At 51.9% G+C, this 15,491-nt stretch overlaps 1 protein-coding gene across 1 annotated transcript in view; it reads left to right on the top strand.

Moving 5' to 3' along the window:
* Positions 1–741: 741 nt before the first annotated feature.
* LOC130311862 (diacylglycerol O-acyltransferase 1-like) overlaps positions 742–15,491 on the top strand; it is a gene marked incomplete at its 5' end in the record, with an annotated part of 29,487 nt that continues 14,737 nt past the window's right edge. Inside the window, 8 exons of the mRNA XM_056552533.1 lie at positions 742–788; positions 950–1,035; positions 2,919–2,971; positions 3,079–3,184; positions 4,722–4,850; positions 5,604–5,675; positions 8,256–8,359; positions 8,588–8,626. Coding sequence (XP_056408508.1) covers positions 742–788; positions 950–1,035; positions 2,919–2,971; positions 3,079–3,184; positions 4,722–4,850; positions 5,604–5,675; positions 8,256–8,359; positions 8,588–8,626 — 636 coding nt within the window. The remainder of the gene's footprint in view (positions 789–949; positions 1,036–2,918; positions 2,972–3,078; positions 3,185–4,721; positions 4,851–5,603; positions 5,676–8,255; positions 8,360–8,587; positions 8,627–15,491) is intronic.

Here is a 15,491-nt window from a genome sequence, read left to right on the forward strand (position 1 = left end):
TGACTTCTGTAGGGGGGTGTATACTTATATGGTCATGTGACTTCTGTTGGGGGGGGTGTATACTTATATGGTCATGTGACTTCTGTTGGGGGGGGTGTATACTTATATGGTCATGTGACTTCTGTTGGGGGGGGGTGTATACTTATATGGTCATGTGACTTCTGTTGGGGGGGGGGTGTATACTTATATGGTCATGTGACTTCTGTTGGGGGGGTGTATACTTATATGGTCATGTGACTTCTGTTGGGTGGTGTATACTTTCATGATCATGTGACTAATGTAGGGGATGTGTACTTATATGGTCATGTGACTTCTGTAGGGGGGTGTATACTTTCATGATCATGTGACTAATGTAGGGGATGTGTACTTATATGGTCATGTGACTTCTGTTGGGGGGGGTGTATACTTCTATGGTCATGTGACTTCTGTTGGGGGGGGTGTATACTTATATGGTCATGTGACTTCTGTTGGGGGGGTGTATACTTATATGGTCATGTGACTTCTGTTGGGGGGGTGTATACTTTCATGATCATGTGACTTCTGTTGGGGGGTGTATACTTTCATGATCATGTGACTAATGTAGGGGATGTGTACTTATATGGTCATGTGACTTCTGTTGGGGGGGTGTATACTTTTATGGTCATGTGACTTCTGTTGGGGGGGGTGTATACTTTCATGGTCATGTGACTTCTGTTGGGGGGTGTACTTTTATGGTCATGTGACTTTTTTTTTCTTCTTTTTATACAGGTTTTGGGGAACGCGCGCCTCTTCTTGGAGAACATTATCAAGTAAGTGAAGGAGAGCAAAGGATCGTGGACAGTGGGTAAAGGCCCGACATAGCTGTTCATGGCCCCTCCCTCCACTCCACCCTACAGAGGTCACATGATCGGTAAGGTGGTACAGCCATCAATGGGTGGGGATATTGACATTTTGTTTCCCCCCCTCCCAGGTATGGAATATTGGTGGATCCCATCCAGGTTGTGTCGCTGTTCCTCCATGACCCGTACAGCTGGCCCTCGCTCTGCCTGCTCCTGGGTGAGTCCATGCTTACTGATGGTTTCCCTGCTGGTTCCCCCCTCCTGACATGTGACTGGATGTACCCCCCCCACCACCACCTCCTCCTGACATGTGACTGGATGTACCCCCCCACCACCACCTCCTCCTGACATGTGACTGGATGTACCCCCCCCACCACCACCACCTCCTCCTGACATGTGACTGGATGTACCCACCACCTCCTCCTGACATGTGACTGGATGTACCCACCACCACCTCCTGACATGTGACTGGATGTACCCACCACCACCACCTCCTGACATGTGACTGGATGTACCCACCACCACCACCTCCTGACTTGTGACTGGATGTACCCACCACCACCACCACCTTTCCTGACATGTGACTGGATGTACCCACCACCACCACCACCTCCTGACTTGTGACTGGATGTACCCACCACCACCACCTCCTGACATGTGACTGGATGTACCCACCACCACCACCTCCTGACATGTGACTGGATGTACCCACCACCACCTCCTGACATGTGACTGGATGTTCTGGTCTCTTGCCTGACATGTGACTGGATGTTCTGGTCTCTTGCCTGACATGTGACTGGATGTTCTGGTCTCTTGCCTGACATGTGACTGGATGTTCTGGTCTCTTGCCTGACATGTGACTGGATGTTCTGGTCTCTTGCCTGACATGTGACTGGATGTTCTGGTCTCTTGCCTGACATGTGACTGGATGTTCTGGTCTCTTGCCTGACATGTGACTGGATGTTCTGGTCTCTTGCCTGACATGTGACTGGATGTTCTGGTCTCTTGCCGGACATGTGACTGGATGTTCTGGTCTCTTGCCTGACATGTGACTGGATGTTCTGGTCTCTTGCCTGACATGTGACTGGATGTTCTGGTCTCTTGCCTGACATGTGACTGGATGTTCTGGGCTCTTGCCTGACATGTGACTGGATGTTCTGGGCTCTTGCCTGACATGTGACTGGATGTTCTGGTCTCTTGCCTGACATGTGACTGGATGTTCTGGGCTCTTGCCTGACATGTGACTGGATGTTCTGGGCTCTTGCCTGACATGTGACTGGATGTTCTGGGCTCTTGCCTGACATGTGACTGGATGTTCTGGGCTCTTGCCTGACATGTGACTGGATGTTCTGGGCTCTTGCCTGACATGTGACTGGATGTTCTGGGCTCTTGCCTGACATGTGACTGGATGTTCTGGTCTCTTGCCTGACATGTGACTGGATGTTCTGGTCTCTTGCCTGACATGTGACTGGATGTTCTGGTCTCTTGCCTGACATGTGACTGGATGTTCTGGTCTCTTGCCTGACATGTGACTGGATGTTCTGGTCTCTTGCCTGACGTGACTGGATGTTCTGGTCTCTTGCCTGACATGTGACTGGATGTTCTGGTCTCTTGCCTGACATGTGACTGGATGTTCTGGTCTCTTGCCTGACATGTGACTGGATGTTCTGGGCTCTTGCCTGACATGTGACTGGATGTTCTGGGCTCTTGCCTGACATGTGACTGGATGTTCTGGGCTCTTGCCTGACATGTGACTGGATGTTCTGGGCTCTTGCCTGACATGTGACTGGATGTTCTGGGCTCTTGCCTGACATGTGACTGGATGTTCTGGGCTCTTGCCTGACATGTGACTGGATGTTCTGGGCTCTTGCCTGACATGTGACTGGATGTTCTGGGCTCTTGCCTGACATGTGACTGGATGTTCTGGGCTCTTGCCTGACATGTGACTGGATGTTCTGGGCTCTTGCCTGACATGTGACTGGATGTCCCCCCTCCTCTCTTGCCTGACATGTCACTGGATGTCCCCCCTCCTCTCTTGCCTGACATGTCACTGGATGTCCCCCCTCCTGACATGTGACTGGATGTTCTTCTCTCCTGTAGCCTCAAATGTCTTCATTTTGGGGTCCCTGCACCTGGAGCGGCGCCTATTTTCAGTAAGTTCAGCTTGTCTTAAGGTTGTTTGTGCATGATGGAAGTTGTAGTTCCAGGTTGGAGGGCACTGTGTTGGGCTGGAGCTAACTGTTCCTCACCTCTTCTGCAGGGGGGCATCTCAGAGCGTGTGGGGCTGTTCCTGTACACCGTCCTCCTCACCAGTATCCTGTGCATCCCTGTGCTGGTGGTCTTCACTGTGCCGTCCATTACTCCAGGTAATCACACAGTCCTTACTGGACCCTCTGAATGGGTCAGGGGGCGTGTCCTGGAGCGCTTGGCATTGGTCTATGTGACCCTACAGGGGACTGAATAATGCCTCACTGTTCACAAGTTGCAGCTAACGGTTGTGTGCGCATGCGCAGTGTTGGGTCACATGTATGAGCCATACTGTGCTCCTGTGTATGCATGCGCAGTGTTGGGTCGTCCTCAGGTGCATGGGGGAAGGGTCGTCGTCGTCCTCGGGTGGATGGGGGAAGGGTCGTCCTCGGGTGGATGGGGGAAGGGTCGTCCTCGGGTGGATGGGGGAAGGGTCGTCCTCGGGTGGATGGGGGAAGGGTCGTCCTCGGGTGGATGGGGGAAGGGTCGTCCTCGGGTGGATGGGGGAAGGGTCGTCCTCGGGTGGATGGGGAAAGGGTCGTCCTCGGGTGGATGGGGGAAGGGTCGTCGTCGTCCTCGGGTGGATGGGGGAAGGGTCGTCGTCGTCCTCGGGTGGATGGGGGAAGGGTCGTCGTCGTCCTCAGGTGGATGGGGGAAGGGTCGTCGTCGTCCTCAGGCGGATGGGGGAAGGGTCGTCGTCGTCCTCAGGCGGATGGGGGAAGGGTCGTCGTCGTCCTCAGGCGGATGGGGGAAGGGTCGTCGTCGTCGTCCTCAGGCGGATGGGGGAAGGGTCGTCGTCGCCCTCAGGCGGATGGGGGAAGGGTCGTCGTCGCCCTCAGGCGGATGGGGGAAGGGTCGTCGTCGTCCTCAGGCGGATGGGGGAAGGGTCGTCGTCGCCCTCAGGCGGATGGGGGAAGGGTCGTCGTCGCCCTCAGGCGGATGGGGGAAGGGTCGTCGTCGCCCTCAGGCGGATGGGGGAAGGGTCGTCGTCGCCCTCAGGTGGATGGGGGAAGGGTCGTCGTCGCCCTCAGGCGGATGGGGGAAGGGTCGTCGTCGTCCTCAGGCGGATGGGGGAAGGGTCGTCGTCGTCCTCAGGCGGATGGGGGAAGGGTCATTATAGTCCTCAGGCGGATGGGGGAAGGGTCATTATAGTCCTCAGGCGGATGGGGAAGGGTCGTCGTCCTCAGGCGGATGGGGGAAGGGTCGTCGTCCTCAGGCGGATGGGGGAAGGGTCGTCGTCCTCAGGCGGATGGGGGAAGGGTAGTAGACCCCACTGATTGTATTTGGGGGACAGTAGACCCCACTGGCTGTATTTGGGGGACAGTAGACCCCACTGGTTGTATTTGGGGGACAGTAGACCCCACTGGCTGTATTTGGGGGACAGTAGACCCCACTGGCTGTATTTGGGGGACAGTAGACCCCACTGGCTGTATTTGGGGGACAGTAGACCCCACTGGCTGTATTTGGGGGACAGTAGACCCCACTGGCTGTATTTGGGGGACAGTAGACCCCACTGGTTGTATTTGGGGGACAGTAGACCCCACTGGTTGTATTTGGGGGACAGTAGACCCCACTGGCTGTACTGTGGCGGTCCTGTACTTTTGGGGGGCCGCTGATTTTATAGTCACCATTATTTATTTCTTCCTCTCCCTGCAGTGGGCGCTGTTTTTGCTCTTTCGGTTTACACCATCCTCTTCCTCAAGCTGTTCTCCTATAAAGATGTCAACCTGTGGTGCCGGGAGAGGAGACGGGCGCAAGTCCGGGCGCTGGGCCGCACTCAGTCCGGTGAGATTAATTTCTGATATTCCCTATAAAGGAAGCTGCTCACTACTTGTCTGCTCGCCCCATGTCATGAGACTTTACCTCAGCTTCTGGGGTCCGGCTTCTGTCCTCTATACGGCCCGGTCTATATGTGACCCTGAGGTCTAGCCTCTATACGGCCCGGTCTATATGTGACCCTGAGGTCTAGCCTCTATCCGGCCCGGTCTATATGTGACCCTGAGGTCTATCCTCTATCCGCCCCGGTCTATATGTCACCCTGAGGTCTATCCTCTATACGGCCCGGTCTATATGTCACCCTGAGGTCTATCCTCTGTCCCCTATCCGGCCCGGTCTATATGTCACCCTGAGGTCTATCCTCTTTCCTCTATACAGCACGGTCTATATGTCACCCTGAGGTCTATCCTCTATACGGCCCGGTCTATATGTCACCGAGGTCTCCTCTTTCCTCTATACGGCCCGGTCTTTATGTCACCCTGAGGTTTCCTCTATACGGCCCGGTCTATATGTCACCCTGAGGTCTCCTCTTTCCTCTATACGGCTCGGTCTATATGTCACCCTGAGGTCTCCTCTTTCCTCTATACGGCCCGGTCTATATGTCACCCTGAGGTCTCCTCTTTCCTCTATACGGCCCGGTCTATATGTCACCCTGAGGTCTATCCTCTGTCCCCATCCGGCCCGGTCTATATGTGAGGTCTATCCTCTGTCTATACATGCTTCTTATTTTATATCTTGTGATTTGTATTTCTTGTCCCTCAGTTCCTTTAATAAAAAGAGCGAACGGGGATGTTGGGAAGAAGGTGACGTATCCCGGGAATCTGGTGCACAGAGGTGGGTGAGACCTGCTTCCAGTCCATGTATTGTCTCCTCTCCTGACCCCATGTCCTGTATTGTCCTCTCTCCTGACCTCATGTCCTGTATTGTCTCCTCTCCTGACCCCATGTCCTGTATTGTCTCCTCTCCTGACCCCATGTCCTGTATTGTCCTCTCTCCTGACCTCATGTCCTGTATTGTCCTCTCTCCTGACCTCATGTCCTGTATTGTCCTCTCTCCTGACCCCATGTCCTGTATTGTCCCCTCTCCTGACCCCATGTCCTGTATTGTCCCCTCTCCTGACCCCATGTCCTGTATTCTCCTCTCCTGACCCCATGTCCTGTATTGTCTCCTGACCTCATGTCCTGTATTGTCCTCTCTCCTGACCCCATGTCCTGTATTGTCTTCTCTCCTGACCCCATGTCCTGTATTGTCCTCTCTCCTGACTCCATGTCCTGTATTGTCCCCTCTCCTGACCCCATGTCCTGTATTGTCTCCTCTCCTGACCCCATGTCCTGTATTGTCTCCTCTCCTGACCCCATGTCCTGTATTGTCTCCTGACCTCATGTCCTGTATTGTCTCCTCTCCTGACCTCATGTCCTGTATTGTCCCCCTTCTCCTGACCTCATGTCCTGTATTGTCCCCCTTCTCCTGACCTCATGTCCTGTATTGTCCCCCCCTCCTGACCTCATGTCCTGTATTGTCCCCCCCTCCTGACCCCATGTCCTGTATTGTCCCCCCCTCCTGACCCCATGTCCTGTATTGTCCCCCCCTCCTGACCCCATGTCCTGTATTGTCCCCCCCTCCTGACCCATGTCCTGTATTGTCCCCCCCTCCTGACCCATGTCCTGTATTGTCCTCTCTCCTGACCCCATGTCCTGTATTGTCCTCTCTCCTGACCCCATGTCCTGTATTGTCCCCTCTCCTGACCCCATGTCCTGTATTGTCCCCTCTCCTGACCCCATGTCCTGTATTGTCTCCTCTCCTGACCCCATGTCCTGTATTGTCTCCTCTCCTGACCCCATGTCCTGTATTGTCTCCTGACCCCATGTCCTGTATTGTCTCCTCTCCTGACCTCATGTCCTGTATTGTCTCCTCTCCTGACCCCATGTCCTGTATTGTCTCCTCTCCTGACCCCATGTCCTGTATTGTCTCCTGACCTCATGTCCTGTATTGTCTCCTCTCCTGACCTCATGTCCTGTATTGTCCCCCTCTCCTGACCCCATGTCCTGTATTGTCCCCTCTCCTGACCCCATGTCCTGTATTGTCCCCTCTCCTGACCCCATGTCCTGTATTGTCCCCTCTCCTGACCCCATGTCCTGTATTCTCCTCTCCTGACCCCATGTCCTGTATTGTCTCCTCTCCTGACCCCATGTCCTGTATTGTCTCCTCTCCTGACCCCATGTCCTGTATTGTCTCCTCTCCTGACCCCATGTCCTGTATTGTCCCCTCTCCTGACCCCATGTCCTGTATTGTCCCCTCTCCTGACCCCATGTCCTGTATTGTCCCCTCTCCTGACCTCATGTCCTGTATTGTCCCCCCCCTCCTGACCCCATGTCCTGTATTGTCCCCCCCCTCCTGACCCCATGTCCTGTATTGTCCCCCCCCTCCTGACCCCATGTCCTGTATTGTCTCCTCTCCTGACCCCATGTCCTGTATTGTCCCCTCTCCTGACCCAATGTCCTGTATTGTCCCCTCTCCTGACCCCATGTCCTGTATTGTCTCCTCTCCTGACCCCATGTCCTGTATTGTCCTCTCCCCTGACCCCATGTCCTGTATTGTCTCCTCTCCTGACCTCATGTCCTGTATTGTCCCCTCTCCTGACCCCATGTCCTGTATTGTCTCCCCTCCTGACCCCATGTCCTGTATTGTCTCCCCTCCTGACCCCATGTCCTGTATTGTCCCCCCCTCCTGACCCCATGTCCTGTATTGTCCCCCCCTCCTGACCCCATGTCCTGTATTGTCCCCCCCTCCTGACCCCATGTCCTGTATTGTCCCCCCCTCCTGACCCCATGTCCTGTATTGTCCCCCCCTCCTGACCCCATGTCCTGTATTGTCTCCTCTCCTGACCCCATGTCCTGTATTGTCTCCCTCTCCTGACCCCATGTCCTGTATTGTCTCCCTCTCCTGACCCCATGTCCTGTATTGTCTCCCTCTCCTGACCCCATCTCCTGTATTGTCCCCTCTCCTGACCTCATGTCCTGTATTGTCTCCTCTCCTGACCCCATGTCCTGTATTCTCCTCTCCTGACCTCATGTCCTGTATTGTCTCCTGACCCCATGTCCTGTATTGTCTCCTCTCCTGACCTCATGTCCTGTATTGTCCCCCCCTCCTGACCCCATGTCCTGTATTGTCTCCTCTCCTGACCCCATGTCCTGTATTGTCTCCCTCTCCTGACCCCATGTCCTGTATTGTCTCCCTCTCCTGACCCCATGTCCTGTATTGTCTCCCTCTCCTGACCCCATCTCCTGTATTGTCCCCTCTCCTGACCTCATGTCCTGTATTGTCTCCTCTCCTGACCCCATGTCCTGTATTCTCCTCTCCTGACCTCATGTGCTGTATTGTCCCCTCTCCTGACCATGTTTTTTTTCACCTCAGATATTTACTACTTCATGTTCGCCCCCACACTCTGCTACGAGCTGAATTTCCCGCGTTCTTCAAGGATTCGTAAGAGATTCCTGCTGAGGCGACTTGTCGAAATGGTGAGAAAACTGCACCTGCCCTCTCAGCCCCTCATTACACCCGCCCCGGCCCCTCACTACACCCGCCCCGGCCCCTCACTACACCCGCCCCGGCCCCTCACTACACCCGCCCCGGCCCCTCACTACACCCGCCCCGGCCCCGGCCCCTCACTACGCCTGCCCCGGCCCCTCACTACACCTGCCCCCTCACATCCGCCCGTTCTCATTATGGTTTCTTACTACCACCAGCTCTTCATCATGCAGCTCCTGGTTGGTCTGATCCAGCAGGTGAGTTCATAGTCCAGGGGGGCTGTGGGGTTATTAACTGTTACTATAGGAGTTGACTGACATCATAGGGGTGCAGGATTATGGTGAGGGGGGTATCTAATGGAGGATTAGTGAGTTATAATCTTGCGTGTGTTAGTGGAGTCCTTGGGTCTACAAAAGTCTTTTGGATTATAGTGAGAAGGAGCATTGTGGTTTTATATTTGTTTGGCTGATTGAGGTCTGATGGAGAAGATTGGGGGGTCAGTACTGGTTGGGGTCTGTTGGAGAAGGTTGGGGGGTCAGTACTGGTTGGGGTCTGATGGAGAAGGTTGGGGGGTCAGTACTGGTTGGGGTCTGATGGAGAAGGTTGGGGGGTCAGTACTGGTTGGGGTCTGATGGAGAAGGTTGGGGGGTCAGTACTGGTTGGGGTCTGATGGAGAAGGTTGGGGGGTCAGTACTGGTTGGGGTCAGTACTGGTTGGGGTCTGATGGAGAAGGTTGGGGGGTCAGTACTGGTTGGGGTCTGATGGAGAAGGTTGGGGGGTCAGTACTGGTTGGGGTCTGATGGAGAAGGTTGGGGGGGTCAGTACTGGTTGGGGTCTGATGGAGAAGGTTGGGGGGTCAGTACTGGTTGGGGTCTGATGGAGAAGGTTGGGGGGTCAGTACTGGTTGGGGTCTGATGGAGAAGGTTGGGGGGTCAGTACTGGTTGGGGTCTGATGGAGAAGGTTGGGGGGTCAGTACTGGTTGGGTCCTGTCACGATCACACCCTATCGGTCCCGCCAAGACATTAGAGAGAGTGTGATGGTGCAAGGGTTAAAGGGGTACTCCAGTGAAAACCTTTTTTCTTTTAAAGGGTACCTCTCATCAAAAAAACGTTTGATATATTATAGATTAATGTATGCAGAATAACTTTACAATTGCATGTTATTAAAAAATCTGCTTCTTTCTATTTAATTTTCCACTTTGAAGAAATGACCACTAGGGGTCTCCCTACCAGTCCTGACAGCAAGCATTTCAGACTCATGCTGGAGTCCTAAACACTACGAGCTCCCAGTCTGCTTTGTTCACAAAGGAGAACACTCAGAGCTGCCAGCCTGCTTTGTTCACAGCCTGTTTGGCTGTGAACAAAGCAGGCTGGCAGTTTTGAGTGTTTAGGACTCCAGCATGAGTCAGAAATGCTTGCTGACAGGACTGATCGGGAAAAATACAATAGAAAGAAGCATGTTTGTCATTAACATGCTATTGGAAAGTTATTCAACATTCATTAATCTAAAATATATCAAAAGTTTATTTGATGAGAGGTCCCCTTTAAATCAACTGGTGGCAGAAAGTTAAACATATTTGTAAATTACTTCTATTAAAAAATCTTAATCCTTCCTGTACTTATTAGCTGCGGAATACTACAGAGGAAATTCTTTTCTTTTTGGAATGCTCTCTGATGACATCACGACCACAGTTCTCTTTGCTGACGTTATTATAATAATAATAATGATTTATTTATTGTTGTTCTTAATGGGATTTGAACCCAAGTCCCCAGCATTGCAAGGCAGCAGTGCTAACCACTGAGCCACCATGCTGCCCTGCATGGTTGCTAAAATGGACAGAGATGTCAGCAGAGAGTACTGTGTTCATGATGTCATCAGTGTTCCAAAAAGAAAGGAATTTCCTCTGTAGTATTCAGCAGCTAATAAGTACTGGAAGGAATAAGATTTTTTTTAATAGAAGTAATTTACAAATATGTTTAACTTTCTGCCACCAGTTGATTTAAAAGAAAAAAGGTTTCCACCGGAGTACCCCTTTAAGGCCACCAGACCTCTGGGTATACACTGCTAGTCCCAGCAAGTCACCAAATTAACCCTTAGATATGTGTTTCCACCAGAGCTGCCTTCAGAAAGGTGAGCTCATATATTTAGAGATCAAAGACCAGAGCTGATTAATGAAACATTTAATCTGATAAAAGGTATCACAGTGTTATGCATAAAAATAAGCAAATGACATAGTTACAAAAATATATAAAATAGTTTAGCAAGACAAGTTCAGAAAACAAAAAATGAAGTTCTTACAGCATGATGGTATCAGTCCATGTCAGTGAGTTCCAGCTGTTCTTAGGATGGTCTTGTCAGCTTGTTGCACAGCCTTGAACAACCATTTTAGTCTAGCATTGTTTAAATATCATATCTGCTTTCTTGGGAGGGAGACTCCATTCCCCCCTCCCCTCTGATCCCACCGGGGGGGGGGGTCTTCTCTCTTCCTGGCCCCTTATCTGGTTGATTATATGATGGGACCATAGTGCACCTTACATCCTGCTGCTTCAAAAGAGCCTCTGACTTCAAAGGAGATGTAAACAACCAGCCAGACCCCCAATAAAATGCAATACACAAACCCACAGTCTGAATGACCTCTCACCCATGGCTTGGATAATACATCACACAGTTATAATTATAATACACATATAGGATTTTAATAATCAGGCCTGGACCCCCCCCCCCCTTAAGATGGGGACAGAGAGATCTCTCCTCTTCCAGGCTGATAGATCAGTCTCCATTAACCATTTATTTCCCCCTGACGCGATAATCCATCAGCATTTTGATGCAGGCTTCCTTTCCTGTGTTGGACAGTGAAATTATATTGTTGGAGGATAAGACTCCAGCGAAGCAGTTTGCCGTTGTTACCGGACACTGTGTCCAACCAATGTAGAGGGTTGTGATCAGACAGTAAAATCCCTGCCGTACAGGTATGGCTGTAATGTTTGCCAAGCCCAGACCACAGCTAGACGTTCCTTCTCTAGGACCGCATAGACCACTTCTCTAGGCAATAGCTTCCTACTCAGGTAGAGAATGGGGTGTTCTTCTCCATTGGAGTTTACTTGGCTAAGAACAGCCCCCAGACCAAAATTGGAAGCATCGGTTTGTACCACAAACCTCCTACTGAAATCTGGGGCCTGGAGGACCGGAGAGTTGGACAATGCAGTCTGGAGGGCAATGAAGGACTTATCACAATCCTCAGTCCAGGTCATTTGCTTGGACACCTTCTTTTTTGTCAGGTCTGTGAGAGGTTTTGCTATCTTACTATAATCTGGGACAAATCTACGATAATACCCTGCGATCCCCAAAAAGGACATGACCTGTTTTTTGGTCTTAGGAATTGGCCAGGCCATAATAGATTCCACCTTACTGGGCTCAGGGCGTAGGGACCCTCCTCCTACTCTATGCCCCAGATACTGCACTTCTGTCATGCCAACTTGACACTTTTCGGGTTTTATGGTAAGCCCTGCCTCAGCTATTTGCTGCACCACCTTGCCCAGGTGACTCAGGTGCTCTTCCCAGGTGTTACTGAATATGGCAATATCATCTAAGTATGCCACGGCGTATTCCCTGTGGCCCTCTAGCAGCTGATCAACCAATCGTTGGAAAGTGGCCGGGGCATTTTTCATCCCAAAGGGCATGAAACAGCACACAAACAACCCAAAGGGACTGATAAAGGCGACCGCTCCTGGGCCTCTGGGGTCATAGGGATCTGCCAGTACCCTCGGCTTAAATCCATGATAGTCACATATTGGGAACCTGCTAGCTGATCAAGTAGTTCATCTATTCTGGGCATAGGGTAAGCATCAAAGGTAGTCACAGCATTTAACCTTTGGTAATCCACACAGAACCTAGTGGATTTGTCTTTTTTGGGCACCAGCACCACTGGGGAGGCCCAGGGGCTTTTTGACTTCTTAATTACCCCTAGCTCTAACATGTCCTCAATCTCCTTCTGTATATGGGCCTTTACCTCTGGGGATACCCGGTAGGCTACCTGTCTTAGTGGTGGCTGGTCCCCCGTATCAACATGGTGGGTGGCTAGAGTAGTTCGCCCTGGCCTCCCAATAAAAATGGCACTGAAGGGGCCTAGTACCTGATTAAGCCGCCTCCTCCTGTGGATTGATCTCCACATCCTGAAGGGATCCCTGGCTCTTAGCTTCCTCCACTAGGTCCAGTAGGGGATCACTACCCTCCCCTTCCTCTGGTGCACTACATACACTGAGTACCACCTCCTCAGGGTCATAGTATGCCATATGAATGTGTCTCGGCCTCTGACCTTTCTCATCAAGGGCAACTACATATGTGGTGGGTTCTAGGCGCTGCAGAATGGGGAAGGGACCCTCCCAGGCAGCCTGCAACTTATTCTGCCTGATGGGGTTCAGAACCATTCCCTTCTGTCCCACTTCATAGACCCGGTCCCTTACATTGTGATCGTACCTGTACTTCTGCCTGGACTGTGCTGCTATGAGGTTGTCCTGTACCAGCCCAGTCAATGTCTGCGTCCTGTCCCTGAATCTCAGAACATATTCCACCACAGAAGTCTCAGGGGCAGGTAGCCCCCCTTCCCATTCTTCCCTAACTAAATCTCGGGGTCCCCGCACTTTGTGACCATATAATAACTCAAAGGGCGAGAAACCTGTAGACTCTTGGGGTACCTCCCTGTAAGCAAATAACAGATGGGGTAAATACTTTCCCCAGTCTCTGCCCTCCGATTCTACAAAGGTTTTCAGCATTTGTGTCAAGGTCCCATTGAACCTCTCACAGAGACCATTTGTTTGGGGGGTGGTATGGGCTACCAAGTGCTGTACATTGCATGAGATTGGACATGAACTGGGGGCCCTGATCAGTGAGGGAACCCACCCTGCAGAATATACTGATCAGAGCATCTGCCACCTTATCTGCCCGGACGGAGGATAAGGCAATAACCTCAGGGTACCTGGTTGCATAATCCACCACAGTGAGAATAAATTGTTTCCCTGTGCTGCTGGGTATAGCCAGAGGCCCCCTCAATATCCACTGCCACTTGTTCAAAAGGTACAGATATGACTGGTAGGGGAACACGAGTAACATCCCCAGACTTACCCACCCTTTGGCAGACACGACAAGATCTACAATAATTGGCAACAGCAGTACCCATACCCGGCCAATAGAAATTGTGTGCCAACCTGGACTATGTCTTTGCCACTCCCAAATGTCCTGCCAGCGGGGTCTCATGGGCCAACCTCAGCAGCTCTTTCCTGTACGGCCTAGGAACCATTAACTGCCTTTCTCTCTCCTGGGCCCCTAGCATGCCTTTGGAAAGGGACTCCCAGTACAAGATATCATTTTCCCAATATACCCGATGCCCATCTGTGTCACCACCTGTATGCTCAGCACGTTGTCTCAGCCCTTCAAGGGAAGGGTCACTGCGCAGAGCTTCCCGGAAATGCTCATTTCCCTCCCCCATCTCGTGGTATCAGGGAGCACATTTCCCCCAGATGAACTAGCATCTCCACCTTCCTCTGCTGGGGCTTTCATGTCACACAGCTTGTCCCTTGCATCACCATCCTCCCTTCCTTTTAAAGCTGCAGCCCTGGCACGCTGCTGACGCGTTACCACTGCCACCATTGGTATGCCTCCCTGGGGTTTACCTTCCTCCCCCTCAGTTCCAGACATAACAATACAGGCATCATACACAGGGCTATCACTCCTTCCCTCCTCCTTCTTAGGCTCACAGGATTGGGACATATTACTCACTGCTGATCCCTCATCCTTACATGTCACCAGGGGCACACCAACCCCTCCCCCTAGCCCATCTCCACTAGGTTTTGGCATTGGCAATGCATTGTCACCACATTTTACAATACACCACATTCCACTTTTGGAAAACATTACTGGTTCAGTCACAGGTAAACATTTATCAATCCCCTGCACTCCCTCCCAGTTACCACATTTCCCAGTATCTCCCAAAGTCTCGCACAGTACCTCAGAATGAACAGGGCTCTCTCCTAGCCCATCCGGTGTGCAGGTAGTGTCCTCTGGAGCATAATGACAGAGCATCCGACCCAAATCATTCCCCAGCAGAACATTAACAGGGATGTCCTCAGAGACCCCCACCGCCCGCAAACCTTTGCCTGTACCCCAATCCAGGTACACACGGGCCATGGGCACAGCATGCCGCACACCTCCAATTCCTTTTAAGGCCATGGTTCTTCCAGGGATGATGTCCTCTGTATCCACCACTTCAGGCCGCACCAAGGTAAAGGAAGCTCCAGAATCTCGTAACCCACAGTCACCCAGTCACCCACAGTTACACTCTGCAGGTTATCCGCTCTTTTCTCCACCGCTCCGGACACCAGAAGAACGGCTGTGTGTCCTCCAGCTACTGGTGAATTCTTTTTGTTGGGGCAAGTGGCACTCAGGTCCCAATATTGTTGCATCTGTAACATCGGTGGGTGTCGCCCTGACCCAATGTGGCTCCTGTTGCTTTTGGGAATGATGGCAAGAATTTCCTGGCTGACCTGGTGGTGCTTTGTGGTTGTTTGGCTCCCCTCCAGGTACTTGCTCCAGCTTGTGCAGATCCACGCTTTGCTGTCGGTGCCCGGTTGTTGGCAAAGTCATCTCCTAGTTCTGCTGCTTCCATGGCTGTCTTGGGCTTGCGATCCAAAATCCACTCTCTGGCTTCAAAGCTCCGTGTTTGGAGAAACTGATCCAGGAACATCAAGTCCTCCAGGGCCTCATAGGTAGTGACTTGTAGGCCCCCAGTCCATTGCCTAAATGCAGTCCTTAGCTGACCTGCATGTTCAGTGCAGCTTTCTGTGGCGCTTTGTTGCAAAGTCCGAAACTTTTTCCGATAAGTCTCTGGAGTCAGATTAAAAGTTTTGAGCAGGGCAGATTTTATTGCCTCATAGTCCTGGTCACTCTCAGAGGAAAGAGAAGCAAACACATCCAGAGCTTTCCCTCGCAGCCGTGGGGTTAGATATCGTCCCCACTGTTCCTTAGGTAGATGGAACTGCCGGCAAACCTTTTCAAATCCCCTCAGGAACACATCCAGATCACCATCTTTCTCCAACATGGGGAAATGTTCCAAGCGGGGTTTGTGG

This window comes from Hyla sarda, unplaced genomic scaffold (genome assembly GCF_029499605.1).
Source record: "Hyla sarda isolate aHylSar1 unplaced genomic scaffold, aHylSar1.hap1 scaffold_1682, whole genome shotgun sequence".
Classification (NCBI taxonomy): Eukaryota; Metazoa; Chordata; class Amphibia; order Anura; family Hylidae; genus Hyla; species Hyla sarda.